Source organism: Mytilus californianus, unplaced genomic scaffold (genome assembly GCF_021869535.1).
Source record: "Mytilus californianus isolate M0D057914Y unplaced genomic scaffold, xbMytCali1.0.p SCAF_5, whole genome shotgun sequence".
NCBI classification, from domain to species: domain Eukaryota; kingdom Metazoa; phylum Mollusca; class Bivalvia; order Mytilida; family Mytilidae; genus Mytilus; species Mytilus californianus.
In genome coordinates, this window is record NW_026262701.1 from 79,049,639 (window position 1) to 79,065,797 (window position 16,159).

At 32.4% G+C, this 16,159-nt stretch overlaps 2 protein-coding genes across 5 annotated transcripts in view; one reads left to right on the forward strand and one right to left on the reverse strand.

Moving 5' to 3' along the window:
• Window positions 1-298: 298 nt before the first annotated feature.
• LOC127701514 (epimerase family protein SDR39U1-like) lies at window positions 299-14,520 on the reverse strand. The gene is made up of 6 exons (XM_052205413.1): window positions 14,415-14,520; window positions 11,715-11,821; window positions 9,198-9,283; window positions 7,945-8,066; window positions 6,621-6,767; window positions 299-737 (listed from the first exon to the last, which is right to left on the reverse strand). The coding sequence occupies exons 1-6, from the start codon at window positions 14,428-14,430 to the stop codon at window positions 328-330; spliced, it is 888 nt and encodes a 295-aa protein (XP_052061373.1). The 5' UTR covers window positions 14,431-14,520; the 3' UTR covers window positions 299-327.
• A 368-nt stretch (window positions 14,521-14,888) lies between these two features.
• The window catches only part of LOC127701485 (E3 ubiquitin-protein ligase AMFR-like), a 30,325-nt gene continuing 29,054 nt past the window's right edge, over window positions 14,889-16,159 (forward strand). For all 4 annotated transcript variants that reach the window (XR_007982057.1, XR_007982058.1, XR_007982059.1 and 1 more), the window contains exon 1: window positions 14,889-15,272. Coding sequence is in view for 1 of the 4 variants with exons in the window: in XM_052205362.1 (XP_052061322.1) it covers window positions 14,952-15,272 (321 nt within the window). In the remaining 3 variants the exon portion in view is untranslated. The remainder of the gene's footprint in view (window positions 15,273-16,159) is intronic.

Below are 16,159 nucleotides of genomic sequence, written 5' to 3' on the forward strand. Positions count from 1 at the left end.
CCATAGACACATTCTCCATTTATTTGGTAATTGAGATGGTAATTATTTATTAAGATGTTGCTCACTTCCACTACAATAGCACATATGTTCCCACTGAAGTCTAAGAAATAAATGAACTATTTAGTTTAAAGACTGCTGCTTTGTGGATATTTATAATAAGAAGATTTTCTTGAGATTTTAGATTTCATTTCAGTCAGACAAATCCTATTACTACATATATATGATATTTCCTTAGATAAACATGCAAAAGATAATAGTCTAGGTCAATTAGCCTTCAAACATAGACTTTGAGATAACATAGAAAACAATTTTTAATTTATTCGCACTTCAACTAACACAATTTTTACATGCAGATTTTACATCATAATATTTATACTCATATCCTGATTCTAATGTTCTTCTAGGCTTAACATTTTGTCCTTCTAATACAACTTTAGCACGTTCACTACCAAAAACAATGTTCATAACAAAACCAGGTGTTGGAAATATGGCTGGCCTACATAATGCACCTGCAAATGCTTTTGTGAAGTCTGCATTTGTAGCTGATTCAGCTGTTCCATTTAGTATACCACGAACATTATCATTATTTATTGCATGCATGAAAATTCCAGCTAGATCTGAGACATGTATCCATGGCAACCATTGGTCACCACGTAAACCAATGGTTCCACCAAGACCTAAATAAAATGGAAAATACAACTGCTGAATCATTCCACCATCTCTTCCAAGTACCACTCCTGTTAAATTAAATAAATATACTGGAATATTTTTTACATTATAAAATATTTTATTATACTGTGGATTCATTAATATCCGATGGATACCAATTTTCGTGGATTTTGTGTGTACAGGGGAACCACGAATTTAAATGTTCAACGAATGACAAATTTTCTAAAGGAATGTATGCAGACTTTGCCAAAACAACGAAATTAAATATCCACGAAAATGCAACTTTTCTTCAATCCACGAAAATTGGTATCCACAAAAATAAATGAATCCACAATAAGTAATATATGAAGCATTTCTACCAATTTTTGCACTGTGTTTTTTTTTAAGCCAATTTCCTACTGTATCTAACATTCAACTAGAAGCTTTACCTTTCTTTTGACCTGTCATTTGACCTCTGGCCTTTCACAATATATATGTAGGACTCTAAAGTGTGATGGTCACGCTAAAGTGCGATGGTCTACGCTAAAGTGCGATGGTGTCAGACGCTAAAGTGCGATGGTTGTTTGTTTTTTTAAGTGCAATCAGATGACACGCTAAAGTGCGTTGGTTTAACACGCTAAAGTGCGATGACCATTATTTTCTAGTTTGAATTGTTTTACACTGGTCGTTTTGATGCCCTTTGGTCGTTATAGAATACTATCTGCAGGGTTAGCCATACGGTAACCTATAGTTAATTACATAAATGACATTAAGCTTAAGACAGAGACTTGTCTCATTGGCAATCATATTATGATGCTACACCTCTGGTCATTATGTTACTGTCTTGTTGACGAGTATCCATCTCTTTCACAGACATGACGAAACCCTATTGTAAAATTTTTTTTTTTTAATAATTCAATTAGAAAATTAATAAACTGCTTCGCTGAGCGCAGCTGGATACGCCTGCAGAGGTCCAACTCTGAACAGTTGGGGCAAAAATGGATACAATATTCAAGCTTGATACAGGTCTGAATTTGGATTGTAATTAAATATCTGACATATTATAGGTTTCTGAATAATTGTAGTCATAAAACTTGAAATTGGTTATATGAATTGAATTTATATTCAATTAAAGATTTCTTGCTGTTGTGCAATACACTGTGTTGTTGCGCAATACTTAGTAAATCTGTTCTCAGACTATAAAGAAATAAAGTTGAATTAATTCTCAATGTCATATTAGAAATTTATGAAAATCAAAAGGGAGCTTACATCAATAGATATAAACAATTCACCAAAGTTTCATGAGAATTGCTGACAGTATTTTTGAGTTATAGTCCGAAAACTGGAAAATCCCCCTTTTTTAATGAATAAAACCCCATAACAGGAAAATCTCCCCTTTTTTAGCTCACCTGGCCCAAAGGGCCAAGTGAGCTTTTCTCATCACTTGGCGTCCGGCGTCGTCCGTTAACTTTTACAAAAATCTTATCCTCTGAAACTGCTAGGCCAAATTTAACCAAACTTGGCCACCATCATCATTAGGGTATCTAGTTTAAAAAATGTGTCTGATGACCCCGCCTGCCAACCAACATGGCCGACATGGCTAAAAATAGAACATAGGGGTAAAATGCAGTTTTTGGCTTATATCTCTGAAACTAAAGCATTTAGAGCAAATCTGACATGGGGTAAAAATGTTCATCAGGTTAAGATCTATCTGCCATGAAATTTTCAGATGAATCAGACAACCCGTTGTTGGATTGCTGCCCCTGAATTGGTAATTTAAAGGCAATTTTGCAGTTTTTGGTTATTATCTTGAATATTATTATAGATAGAGATAAACTGTAAACAGCAATAATGTTCAGCAAAGTAAGATCTACAAATAAGTTGTCATGACCAGAATTGTCAGTCGACCCCTTTAGGAGTTATTGCCCTTAATAGTCAATTTTTAACAATTTTTTGTAAATTTTTGTAATCTTTTACAAAAATCTTCTTCTCTGAAACTAAATTTAACCATACTTGGCCATAATCATTATTAGGGTATTTAGTTTAAAAAATTTGTCCGATGACCCCGCCTTCCAACCATCATGGCCGACTTGGTTAAAAATAGAACATAGGGGTAAAATGCAGTTTTTGGTTTATATCTCTGAAACTAAAGCATTTAGAGCAAATCTGACAGTTGGCAAATATGTTCATCAGATTTAGATTTATCTGCCCTGAAATTTTCAGACGAATCCGACAACCCGTTGTTGGGTTGCTGCCCCTGAGTTAGTAATTTTACAAAAATTTTGCAGTTTTTTGTTATTAACTTGGATATCATTATAATATCTAATATCTAATACTATTAATTATGATTTTAACCTTATTTTACATGATTTCCAAAGCATCAGTAAATACAGGTGAGCGACACAGGCTCTTGAGAGCCTCTAGTTTAAATAATAAAACCCCATAACTCAAAAATGTAAAATGTAAAATTTATAAAATTCTAAAGGGAGCTTACATCAATAGATATAAACAATGCACCAAAGTTTCATAAGAACTGCTGAAAGCATTTTTGAGTTTTTGTCTGAAAACTGGATAATCCCCCTTTTTTTATGAATAAAACCCTGTAACTCGGAAATGTAAAATCTAAAATTTATAAAAATCCAAAAGGGAGCTCATGTCAATAGATATAAACAATTCACCACAATTTCTTGCAAGTTGGTGAAAGCATTCTTGAGTTATTGCCTGAAAACTGGAAAATCCCCCTTTTTTAATGAATAAAACCCCATAACTCGGAAACGTAAATTCTAAAATTTATAAAAAACGAAAAGGGAGCTCACATCAATAGATATAAACAATTCACCAAAGTTTTATGCAAATTGGTTAAAGCGTTTTTGAGTTAATATCCGACATGTTGACGATGGACGGACAGACGGACAACGGTATACCATAATACGTCCCGTAAACGGGCGTATAAAAAGTAGCTTTTATTTCACGCAAGTAAATGACATGGGATTAAAAGCATTGAAGGTGTTTCTAAATTAAATTTGGACTAATGAAATACTTTGACACTTGGTGTGTTTTGCCGTTTTCGCTCTCTTTTACGGTAAACACCTTCCCCTTACTATCTTCAGTTTCTATGTTTATGAGAAGTATTTTTTTTTCAGTATCCTGACAGAAACACGTTTGTCCCCGCCCCGTTCCGGATTGTGATCATTTGTTTCTATTTTCTTGTCTAGTAAAAAACCTTCATCTGCACATACATTCTCGTTTACCGGCATGTCCATTTTTGATTGTACAAAGGCTTGTAGCATCGCAAATACTATTTAACGTTGCAAACGTCCAAACACACTTTTCGCGGAAAAAAACGCACTTTAGCGTGTTCCATTAAATAGCACAGACCATCGCACTTTAGCGTATCAAACCATCACACTTTAGCATAGGCCATCGCACTTTAGCGTGACCATTGTGTTTTAGCGTCCCCATCAAACTTTAGAGTCCTACATATATTCTGTCTTAACCACCTTAAGTTGGAATGTTCTTGATATGAACTATGAACATTGATGTTTTGTCTATTTTTAAGGGAAATTCCTCTTGCAAAAATACCTAAGACCTTTCAAGGTTAATTTAACCAAGAAGCATTTCATCATTCAGCTAGCTTTTTACTAATTTTTATTTTTGTGATCTTAAACAATTTAGTTCTTTCATTCTTACAAGCTTTTTCTAATATGTCTTACTGTGATCTCTACCTTTAACCTATAACCTTGAAATTGGTATACATTGTCACAAGATCAGTGATTATTAATTGCAAGACTAATTTTATTGCATCTATCATTTAGGACACAAAAGCATTTTACTATATCATCTTCATAACTGAGTAACAAGTACCGGTAGTACATATTTGCAAAATAGGGATCAGAGTAAACTTAACTAAATCTACTTAACTTAAGCTACATCTATTTTATTGCAAGTCAGTCTATAACTTAGGTCAGTATAAGCCATAAAAGTTTGACAAAATCTAACTGTAACACGTAAATTTCGATACAAAATTCTTGCAATGTTTAAACCTGTTCCAAGACTGACTTATACTCACATTATAATTATCAAACTATAACATGTTTGTAGTTGCAATATTCTTACATGGAAACTGGTTCTCAATTAGGGTCTATAACTTTCCTCCGAGCCACCAACATATTACTTTTAATTCAACCATAACTGTTATGAGATTCTGGTAATATGGCTGCCTGTTCCCAGTCACTTTAAGTTATCAAAGTATAAATTACCTGATCTAACTGTAACTTGTCTACAGCTATGTAATGTGTCTTCCTGTTCCCAGTCAATTTAAGTTATCAAAGTATAAATTACCTGATTTAACCGTAACTCAGTGTTCTCCCCAGGCCCTTAAAAGACCGCGGGCCCGCGATGTATAATTTTTTACCGTGGTGGTATCGTTCTTACCGCGATGTATATTTTTTCTCCGTGGTGCTAAAATTTTCAGTAAAAAAATCGTAAATCGGTAAAGTTTTAAACGACTTCTTAAATCTTTTCCATGGGGTATAAAATTCCAGGTGAAATTTGACCAGTTCAAACCAGTTCAACACAGATTGTTTTCACCACGTGATCGATTTACCTTATGAGGTTAACCTTGTTGATTGGATTAAATAGATGTAATTAACACTTGTAACATGATTCTTTTGTGTTTTAATTAAGAGTTCATAACTTTATGATCACAGATAACTATTTTATGGCTTCACTCACCACCCAAGCACTGACCTGTGACAAGTCGGCAAATACTTTGTACACAAACAGTGTCTTGACCCGATAGGTACATTTTTTGTACATCATAAAGGTGGCTCATTTCGTATAATTGACAATTATACATTTCTCAATTCTTATATTATAGTATTATATGTCTCTGATTAAACCATGGCCAATATTATCTTTAATTATGACATAGTTATTGCATGATAGTAGGGTTTCAAACTGTAGTATCTGTCTGTACATATCACATGACCCAGTTAGTTCACGTAGAATATTCAAGTTTATTTACAATTAATTGCAATCTATTCTATTTTATAAATAAAATGCATGACTGTACCTTCAAACTGGATATCTATAGCCATAATTAATGAATAACAGAAGTAATCTTGCAATTTTATCCATAAGCACATGTTAAATCTATTTATATCTACTTCCTGTCATTTAGGCGGGAAAATAGGGAGACTTAGTTGTTGACATTGAATATGGTTACTTATAGATCTTTAGACCAAAGATAAATTTATAGATTTAGGAATTCTTTTTAAATGGTTCATGACAAATAAAGATTTAGATTTCAGTGCAGTATTTAGTCTGTATATATGTTTCATTATCACCAAAGACAAGAAAGGTTAATATTTACATGAAATCTATGGCAAAATGTTCTAAAATTTATGAAAAATTTCTTTTTATTAAAATCTAAGATAGAAACTGGTTCAAATAATAAAAAAATATTTGCAATTATTCTTGTTAATTTTATATCTTCTTATGACAGGAATCCTTTCACATACAACTTTCTTTCTAGAAACTAGAAAGTTTTTTAAATTGAACATTTTTGTTCTCTTTTGAATGATATTTTATTTTCATTGATTTTGGATTTTATAAAAAATTTAATTACTTTAAATTCAGATGAATATGAATCATAATTTATTTATTTTAAAAAAATATTAAAGTATACAAACTGTTTTTTGATTTTCTTCTTTTTTACCAATAATTTTCCGACTCAATGTCTAAATAATACAGTACCACAGTATAAAAACAAAACAAGAGACATAAGAACTACAGTAACTAGAAATAGAGCTAAGCGACGCAACTGATTGTATGAAATATTTCACCAAGCTGTCAGCAGGCATTACCCTGGTGCTATCCAAAAATCCTGGGGAGAACACTGTAACTTGTCTACAGCTATGTAACATGTCTTCCTGTTCCTAGTCACTTTAAGTTATCAAAGTATAAATTACCTGATCTAACCGTAAGTTGTCTACAGCTATGAGATTCTGGTAATTTGGCTGCCTGTTCCCAGTCTACTACTAACTGTGACAGGAAATCGTATGGTTCTACATCACTATCCTCTGTGTATTCCAATGTGGGATTTGGTTTGTATATTGCTGTAAATCAAATGAACATAATAAAATTAAACTTTGTGCTTTGATATTGCTAAACCTTTATTCACATGTTTTTGACTTGTAACTGGTTATATTCACAATGATAATTGTTCATTATAGCTTTTAAAGAAGGGCCTGCATCATTTGATCAAAACTTAACCTATAAAATCAAAATCATTATTATCAAACTCTCTGAATCACTCAGTCCCTCTGTCCATGTGCCTTGTAAGCATAACTCCTAAACAGCTTAACTTTACACAGTTGTAGAACATTACCTGAGAATGTGCAGGAAGGAACATGATCCCATCTAACATTTTTAACTGAAAATGATCAAATTTGAGGGCAGGGAAATCCTTTTGTGAGCTCACTCAAAGTTCTAGTTTTCATTTGTAAATTTATCTTTTAATTTTTGAAAAATTCAAATTCAAATATTTCTAAACATTTAAAATTTATATGATACAATTTAAGACTGGTGTCATTATTACTTGCATTCAAATTTATATGTCATGGGTTCAATCTTCCATTGCATAGAGCCTTTTCAGTGTTGTTTGTGAGGGATGTTATTCACTTGTAAGACTTTTTATCCAAATGAAGAAATCATGTGTCTTATCTTATTATTACAACTGTTTTACAAATACAGATTATGTTTTGGTTGATTCATTTTTTTTTAATATAAATTAGCCATAAGTGGAGATAACTCAGATAATATAATTTTATCAATGATTGAAAATAGCATTAAATAAACAATATTTTGGCTAAGTATTAAAACAACTATTTCCAATGTTAATTACTATGTGACAATGTCCAATATCTTATTATAATGTTACATGAAAAGAGGTTGTGTGGTACTGTAAATTCAGAAATTATTGCGTGCATTTATTATTGCAATTTTTGAAGATTTATTGCGATTTCCGGAAAAGCCTCATACATATATATGTATCATATATCAGAATGTGAGTTCTAATTATTGCAATACTCACCCAGTTGCATTATTTGCATTAACAAAAATCTCACAAAAATTTCTGAATTTACTGTGATCTCTTGTTGTTGTTTTAATATACATGAATTGATGGGTAATTGTTTGGTTGACTTTCACACATGATCTCCTTTATACATTTTCAAAATAAGTACATGTATATAGTAATATCAGTTGTATGTACACAACACTATATATACCTACCAACACCAGAAATTGTAGCAAATACTTTAGGAGGGATCTTAGATGATACTATTGCATTAGCTAAGGTTTTTGTTGTTTCTACTCTGCTATTGACCACTTCATCTTTATAAGCTTGATTCCACCTGAAGAAATACAAAAAGCCGTGTAAAAGTCGCAATCAAATAAAAAATATGCAGTCAATGTACAATAATAACTAAGTGCAAAATACAAGTCAGGATCCTTATCAGTAGTTGACTTTGATTCTATCCAAAATATTTCTTCATTCACATTATGGTTGAACTGATTAGTAGATTGTTGTTTTGATATCCATTTCTACACATTCAACACAATTTGCCATATATCTTTATTTGAAAAACTTGTGTCTGATCCATCTGTCCTTTAGAACAATAAAATATGTTTAACTATCTTAGTATTTCCTTCATAATATTTGTGGATCTTCATGTGATATTTTGAGACGCTTTGGGAAAACAGATATGAGAATACTTGTCCTGTCTTATTACACATAACAGTATTGTTTTTATCATTTGTGATAAATGTGATGTTTTAAAGTTGTGTTTCAAGATTCATTAATATATATTTGTTTCAATTGTAGCCACAAAAAAATATCAGTGCACCATCTTCAGCAACTCATGCTTTGTTGCGTAAGTCCTTGTCAACACAAACATTGGAATTATTTAAGACACAACTCAGAATCACTATATAACATTTATTTTACTCTAACTTTCAAATTACAAATCTATTTCTTTTATACACAATACAACTCTGTTTCTCCATTGATGATATGTCATGTGAATAACTTACATAATAATAGACAATTAACGGAGTTATGAATACAATGAACGGATCATTAAATTACATAAATAATAGACAATAAACGGAGTTATGAATACAATGAACGGATCCTTAAGTTACATAATAATAAATATGGAGCACATTCAAAAGATGAAAAGAAAATAAATCGCGGTTCGCGACATCCTTTTCTCCAAAATGTGTATACTTTATTGAAGTTAGTTATTTTTTTATGGCTTTAGCTTTGGAAATGTCCTACCTCTTTCAAATGTCATAAAAAGGTAGAGGAATGGGCTGGAAGACTTGTTTGAAAGTGTGGGAATTACATATACATAACAGATTTAAATGTTCAACATTTTAACTTTTGAGAAACTAGAGACATTACTATCTTCTCTGAAGATTCAGAATACTCTAAGAGTGTTATATCTTATTTTCCAGTAGCAAAGGATAAGTGTATGTCTTACCTTTTGAGAGGATTGAGTATATTAGCTCCAGCTAAATTCACTACAGCTGTAACATCATCTGGTATTCCGTTTTTATTTATATCTTTCTAAAAAATACAATATCTACCGCGTAATATTAAAATAACGTGGATTCATTTATTTTTATTGGTATCAATTGAAATAGTTGTAGAAAATTTGCTATTTCTAGAGTACTTTATATATGTGGTTTTAGCAATTGCTCTTTTCAAAGTTATTTATAAATCAAATTTCGTGCCATTACAAGATCAGTGGTAAAATGTTCTATAGCTTCATGTTGAAATTTACGGTTAATTATACGGCTGTACAAATGTCAATACACCTTTCCACTATTCACTGGTATGCCCCGCCTCCCTTAGCAACACATGGCAACCCAGCATCCTAGGTCAAGCTAATCAACAAAATGGCGGTTATTAACATTGAATAATAACAAAGTAAGGAATTTTTAACAAATATGAATAAAGAGCAATTGTTTGTACATATTTTGCTTTTGTGTGAAAGTATGATAAGATAATTACTCCCAAAGGTTGGAAATGAGAGATAAATGTATGAAATTTTGAAGAAATTATGTCAATTTATACTGAATAAAAAGAAACAATTAAAGTGTTGCAGATTTGAAGCTATTCAATTACCCCCATTCCCCAGAAATATAGTTTAACAACAAGATATAGAATAATTCATTACATAATTAATATGATAAATTATTATGATAAATTACAGGTTTAATTAAGAATGTCTAAAGAATTCTGATAAGTGTGTTTACTGTGTAGACAAACACACCATTATGCTCAACTTGTAAAACAAGCATCATTGCTCCAGTACCTATTACATTGTTTATCAAAAAACTTTCAACAGATTGTCTGCTTTTATATCCATAAATAACTTAATGATAATGAAAATTCCTATCACTAAGTAAAATACAAAGAAAACAAGAAAATCAGTTGATCATTTGTCCATTGTGCTTCGTCTTTATTAAAAATTCTTGTCCTTCACAGGAATCTTTGCACATTGTACTGACCCTTTTTTAATATTAAAATAAACTGCTTTGCTGAGCGCAGCTGGATACGACCGCAGAGGTCCAACCCTGAACAGTTGAGGCAAAAATGGACACAATATTCAAGCTTGATACAGGTCTGAGTTTGGATTGTAATTAAATATTTGACACAATATAGGTTTCTGACACAATAATTAAAGGATTTAATTTTAATTAGATTGGTTTCTGACACAGAATAAATGTAGTCAAAGAACTTGAAATTGGTTGTATGATTTGAATTTATATTCAATTGAAGATTTCTTGCGGTTGTGCAATACACTGTGCTGTTGCGCAATACTTAGTAAATCTGTTTTCAGACTATATACAAAGAATTAGCAAAATAAATTGTGACCCCCCCCCCCCCTCCCCCCAAAAAAAATTTCTTTTACCCCCCAAATTTTTTTTTTTTACCACCCTCCAAAAAAAATAATATTTGAAGAGAATTTTCTTTTGAGGAAAAAAAAATGCCCCTCCCCCCCAAAAAAAATAAAAAATGTTACCCACCCTAAAATGTGGTACAAATTAAGAGACATCCATACACTTAAACACAAGTTATTGTCTGAAAACTAGAAAAATGCTTGTTTTAGACCCTTTTTGATCTGAGCGTCACTGATAAGTCTTATGTAGACGAAACGTGCGTCTGGCGTATTAAATTATAATCCTGGTACCTTTGATAACTAATTAGACCCTTTTTGGCCCCTAATTCCGGAACAATTTGGGCAATTACCCCCAAAATGAATCCCAACCTTCTACTTGTGGTATTGAACCTTGTGGTACAATTTCAGAGCAATCAAAATACTTACACACAAGTTATTGTCCTGAAACTAGAAAAATGCTTGTTTTGGCCCCTTATTCCTTTTTACCGTAATTGACTTATTTATAACTGTCTTTCATTAAAAAAGTCTTTATTTTGTTTCAAGTTGTCAACTTGACCTTCTGCTACCCTCTTACATTGATTGCATTCCAAAAAAACTAAATTCTGGACATTTATTTGTGAAAATTTAAAGAAATGTTAGATCAAATTAACTGTTTAGATAAGAATGTTTGACAGAGGTTATGGCCGACAACATGTGCTGCAATCAAATGTTTATACATGTGTTACATTTACCACATGTGATTGGTGAATTTACTGATGATTGATAGGAGAGTGGAAAGGTGTATTATATAGCTTACTACATGGTTTGGGTTTTACTCATTGCTTAATGGTGGATTGTTCTCTCATTCAATCATACCTCATCTCTTAATTTTTATATCAAACCCAATCAAACAAACTAATTTTGCTTATGGAGCATGAAGAATTCAATATATATGTACAACAATTAATTAAAATTTGGAACTTTTCACAGAACATCTATGATTATATATATATCTACGTCATTTGGTCTCTGGTGGAGAGTTGTCTCATTGGCAATCATACCACATCTTTGGATCTTTAAATTAACCACAAACTAATAAAGCTTATTCTTTACCCAGGTAATTGTGTCTGGTCCTGTCTTTCTGGAAACTTTTGTTACTTTATAACCATTTTCTTGTAAAGCTTTTGTTAAATGACGGCCTACAAAACCAGTTCCTCCACCTAAAATAAACATATATTTTGTTTAAAGAAAGTTTATGTTGTCATGGTTGGATTATATTCACATTGGTTATGTTCGCAATTTCGCCTTAGGAGGCATTTAAAATCTTTGTCATGTTCTTGTCTTTGTGTGATGCATTGATATCTTTTTGTAGTGAACATTTGTGGTAAAATGGGTACCATAAACATTTTGAAAATAAGATTTGATTTATTTTTTTTTTATTGTGTTTTAACGCTACTTTTAAGCACCGCTTTTGGGCTATTTCGTGGCGGAAAGTTTTTATTGGTGGAGGAAGCCTGAGTGCCCGGAGAAAACCACCGACCTTCAATAGGAGAAAACTAAGTCCATTTATGAGTAAAATACGGATAAACAGGATTTTTTTTTTTACAAAATCTACTTCTGGATACTATCTTATGATCATAAACAAGCTTCTGTCCAAGTTTGGTTGAAATGCAGGATAGTTTAAGAAAATTATTAAATTTCAAAAACTTTAACCACAGAGTGAATATTTGTGGACGACGATGACGCTGACGGAATGTAGAATCGCTATGTCTCGCTTTTGCGACAAAAGTTGCAGGCTCGACAAAAAACATCCAAGACTTACAAAGGCCAGAGGCTCCTGACTTGGGACAGGCGCAAAATGTGGCGGGGTTAAACATGTTTTGTGAGATCTCAACCCTCCCCCCATACCTCTAGCCAATGTAGAATAAAGAAACACATAGCAATATGCACAGTAAAACTCAGTTTAAAAGAAGTCTGAGTCCGATGTCAGAATAGGTAACAAAAGAAACTAAGCAAAATGACAATGATACATAAATTAACAAAGGACTACTAGCAGTTACTGACATGCCAGCTCCAGACCTCAAATAAACTGATTGAAAGATTATGTTTTCATCATATGAAAATCAAGGATGAATAATACTATGAATAAAAGGAGATGCAGATTACATGTCTATGAGACATACGACCCAGCCACAAAAATAACCAAAAGATCATAACCTTTTTTTCAAGTAGTCACTGAACCATGAAAATGAGGTCAAGGACAATGGACATATGACAGAAGGAAACTTCATATCATAAGGCATCTATATACAAAGTATGAAGCATCCAGGTCTTCTTTCTACCTTCTGAAATATTAAGCTTTTAAGAAGTTTAGTTAACACTGCCACCAGATCACTATCCATATGTCGAGCTTTCTGCGACAGAAGTCGCAGGCTAGACAAAAAATCAAAAACCTAGTTATTGGGCATACTAGTTTAAAAGTTTTGACTTTAATAATAAAAATTATCAAATGTTTTGTACTAATATGTACGTTTTTTAATGTTCAATAATAGCCGGAAGTCTCAGTCAATTATTTGTCCTCGGGGCCAATATTGATATTTGCCCTCAAATATCCATACTAAGCCCCCGAATTTAAGTTCTGGTAAACCTGTCAATCATGTCAATCAAAAACAATAATGAAAATATGTGATAAATAGATCATTACATGGCATGTTCCATATTGGCCCTGGTATCAGCCCTTGACCTAGATTAGCCTTCTGGCTTGACATGGGAGTCTCTGGCTGATACTAGGACCAAATTGGAAAATGCCATGCAATAATCTATAATTCCACCACATACACAAAAGGATAAGAGAAATTATTAAAAATATTTAACAGAACAACAGACATTGTTTCAAAGGTTACTAAAATATTATGTGTCCTGAAAAACAACTGAAAAAATATTATTAGATGAGTGAAAATTCTGTGAAAAGTTGAAAATGCGACATAAAACAGAGGTCAATGGAGGTAATCTTGGATACAGTTGATTAAATTTAAAATTAAACTTTAAAATGGTAAAATTCATATTACACACATTGCAACGCCTACATCAATTGAAATGGAAGTCCTCAAACTGATTCCAATTGTCTGACACCTTGATGTCAGACAATAAAATATTATGGGAAACTCTGATCAATAAATGTTTAATAGAGATTTTCTAAAATAACAACCTGAGAATATATGAACACAAATGTACATTTTGTTCATATAGATTGTTAACGTTGTCAGCAACTGTGCAGTTTGTAGTAATCTTGTTAGGGAATGCTTAGAATGCGTTTACCAGCATGATATTTGCATAATTTTCTATTTGTTTATCTTGGGTATAATTTCTAATTGACTCTGATGTAAGAGGGTCCCAATGGGAGTACTTTCATGACGAATAACGGTAAAAATTCTTGCCGATTAGGTTAACGGTAATTTTTGGTGCATGACGATAAAACGTACACTTTCTTTTAGACAATAAAAAATTGACTGATTTTGACGAATCACTTTAAATTGTTTTAAAAAATAACGGTAACGATAATTATTTGAGATCTCTGACAAATCATAATAAGGATATTTTGACGAATCACGATAAAACTAACAAATTAGACGCTTACGGTAGCCGAAAATGACCGTTTGACGCCTGACAGTAAAGGGCATTACTACTACCCTCATGTAACATATATAATCAGATAATTGTCCTCTAAATGTCATTTGGTAATTTTTGCTGTTCTTTTGATGTCTCATTGACATATATTTACCACCTCCTTTATTCTCAAGAGTAATGCATCACCTATTAAAGCCCTCATTCTATGTGAATCAATCTACAAAGCTGACAACTGCTTCAGTCGTTTAGCCGGTTAACAGTCAAAACAAGACGTTGCGTAATCACAGCTTTTTGACAGTCGGAAAATATAGTTTCGCATGTAAAAATCTGTTGATTAAAACTTCAAAACTTTAAATGTGAAAGGTCAAATAACTGATTTGAGAGCTTTACAATGTATTTTGTTTGAAATTGAGGGTGTGAGTATATACGAAACTGTGTAAATCCATATATCAGGTGCGCTCGATTTCTTATAATTTATATTCTATTATTTTTGTGGATTTTTTTTTTCGAATAAAGTGTATTTTCTCTACTAACTTTTATTTTTCTTTATTCATTTGTTAAATTAGTTAATGAAAAGTCTCTATTTTTGACATGGTTGATAACAGAAAAGGTTACAACACCGCCAAAACAAACAAAATTCCAAGTCGAATTTGACGCAATAATTTGACAGGTGACACACTAGAATGGTTTGATATCTTTTCCTATAAACACAAATAAACCAAAATGCCGGTGATACTTCTAGAACGGATACCGTTGCCTAGTCTTCGTACATACACTAGTCTTTCTGTCTTATTGTTGTCATGTGCTGTATTTTATGCCTATCAATGTGTTCTTGCTTTTCAAACAAACACTCATTCTGAACTAAACGGAGCCGAAATCGAACATAATGTTAACATCGGTGGTTCAAAAGAAAGCAGTGAAATATTTAATGATCCAGATATAGTAAAGGAACCAATATCAAGTGAATTTGACATTCAGCTACCTTATGATAGTTTTTGGTGGAATGTAGTTTATGTACTAACTTCAGAAATATGGTGCATTTGGGTAGGTACACATAAGAGAATAGTACAGCCAAGTAGGCTTATAAGACAAATCTGCCAATATAACACAGTGAGTATATTTGATCCCAAGTGAAATTGTTGGTATGGAATATTTGCATAATTCACAAAAACTGTCTGTCCTGACCACCAAAATTTCACCAAGTCTGCCTATTTCATGTTTTAGCCAGTCTGATTGTCAGACTGTTTCATCTAGTCAAAAAGGGTCATTGAGGAGCTTCCATCAACATTTGGCAGTTTGTCAAATTATTGAACACTGTTTTTTTGTGTTATAATTTGTACCTTTACTTCAAACGTATTTCTAGTCAGAAATAGTGACGTTAGAACCAGTTAACATTGTTGTATTTCAATGTTGGAGTGGGGTGTTACATAAGATAAGAATAAGATAAGAAAACTTTATTTTGATTCGGCATAAGTTAAAAGACACAACACAAGCTCTAAGGAGCTTTTGACATGTACGTTCATGGTAGGCACGTAAAAATGAAAACGTCTAGGAAAGGTTGAACCTAAACTGGGACAAACACATAGACAATACAGTAGGCAAAGGTAACAGAACGTTGGGATTTATATGTAGAAATCTCAACGGCTGTACAAAACCTGTAAAGGCAGCTGCATATGTATCCATGGTAAGACCTGCAGTGGAATATGCATGCACAGTATGGCCCCCAACAACCCAAAATAAAATCAAGGCAATTGAACAGGTACAGAAAAGAGCAGCACGATTTGTGAATAACAACTACACAGACCTAACACCTGGCTGTGTCACAAATATGGTCAAAAATCTAAAATGGGAAAGCTTAGAAGAACGGAGGAAAACAAACAGACTATGCATGCTATTCATGATCCAGTATGATCTTATAGACATAGACCGTC

Bases quoted from the DNA above. Each gene is read 5' to 3' on its own strand.
- LOC127701514 (XM_052205413.1), bottom strand. The intron at 8,067-9,197 runs GTAAGACATACA...GTATTTCTTCAG, and splicing joins ATACTCAATCCTCTCAAAAG to GTGGAATCAAGCTTATAAAG. The intron at 738-6,620 runs GTAATTTATACT...TTAATTTAACAG, and splicing joins ACAACTTACGGTTAGATCAG to GAGTGGTACTTGGAAGAGAT.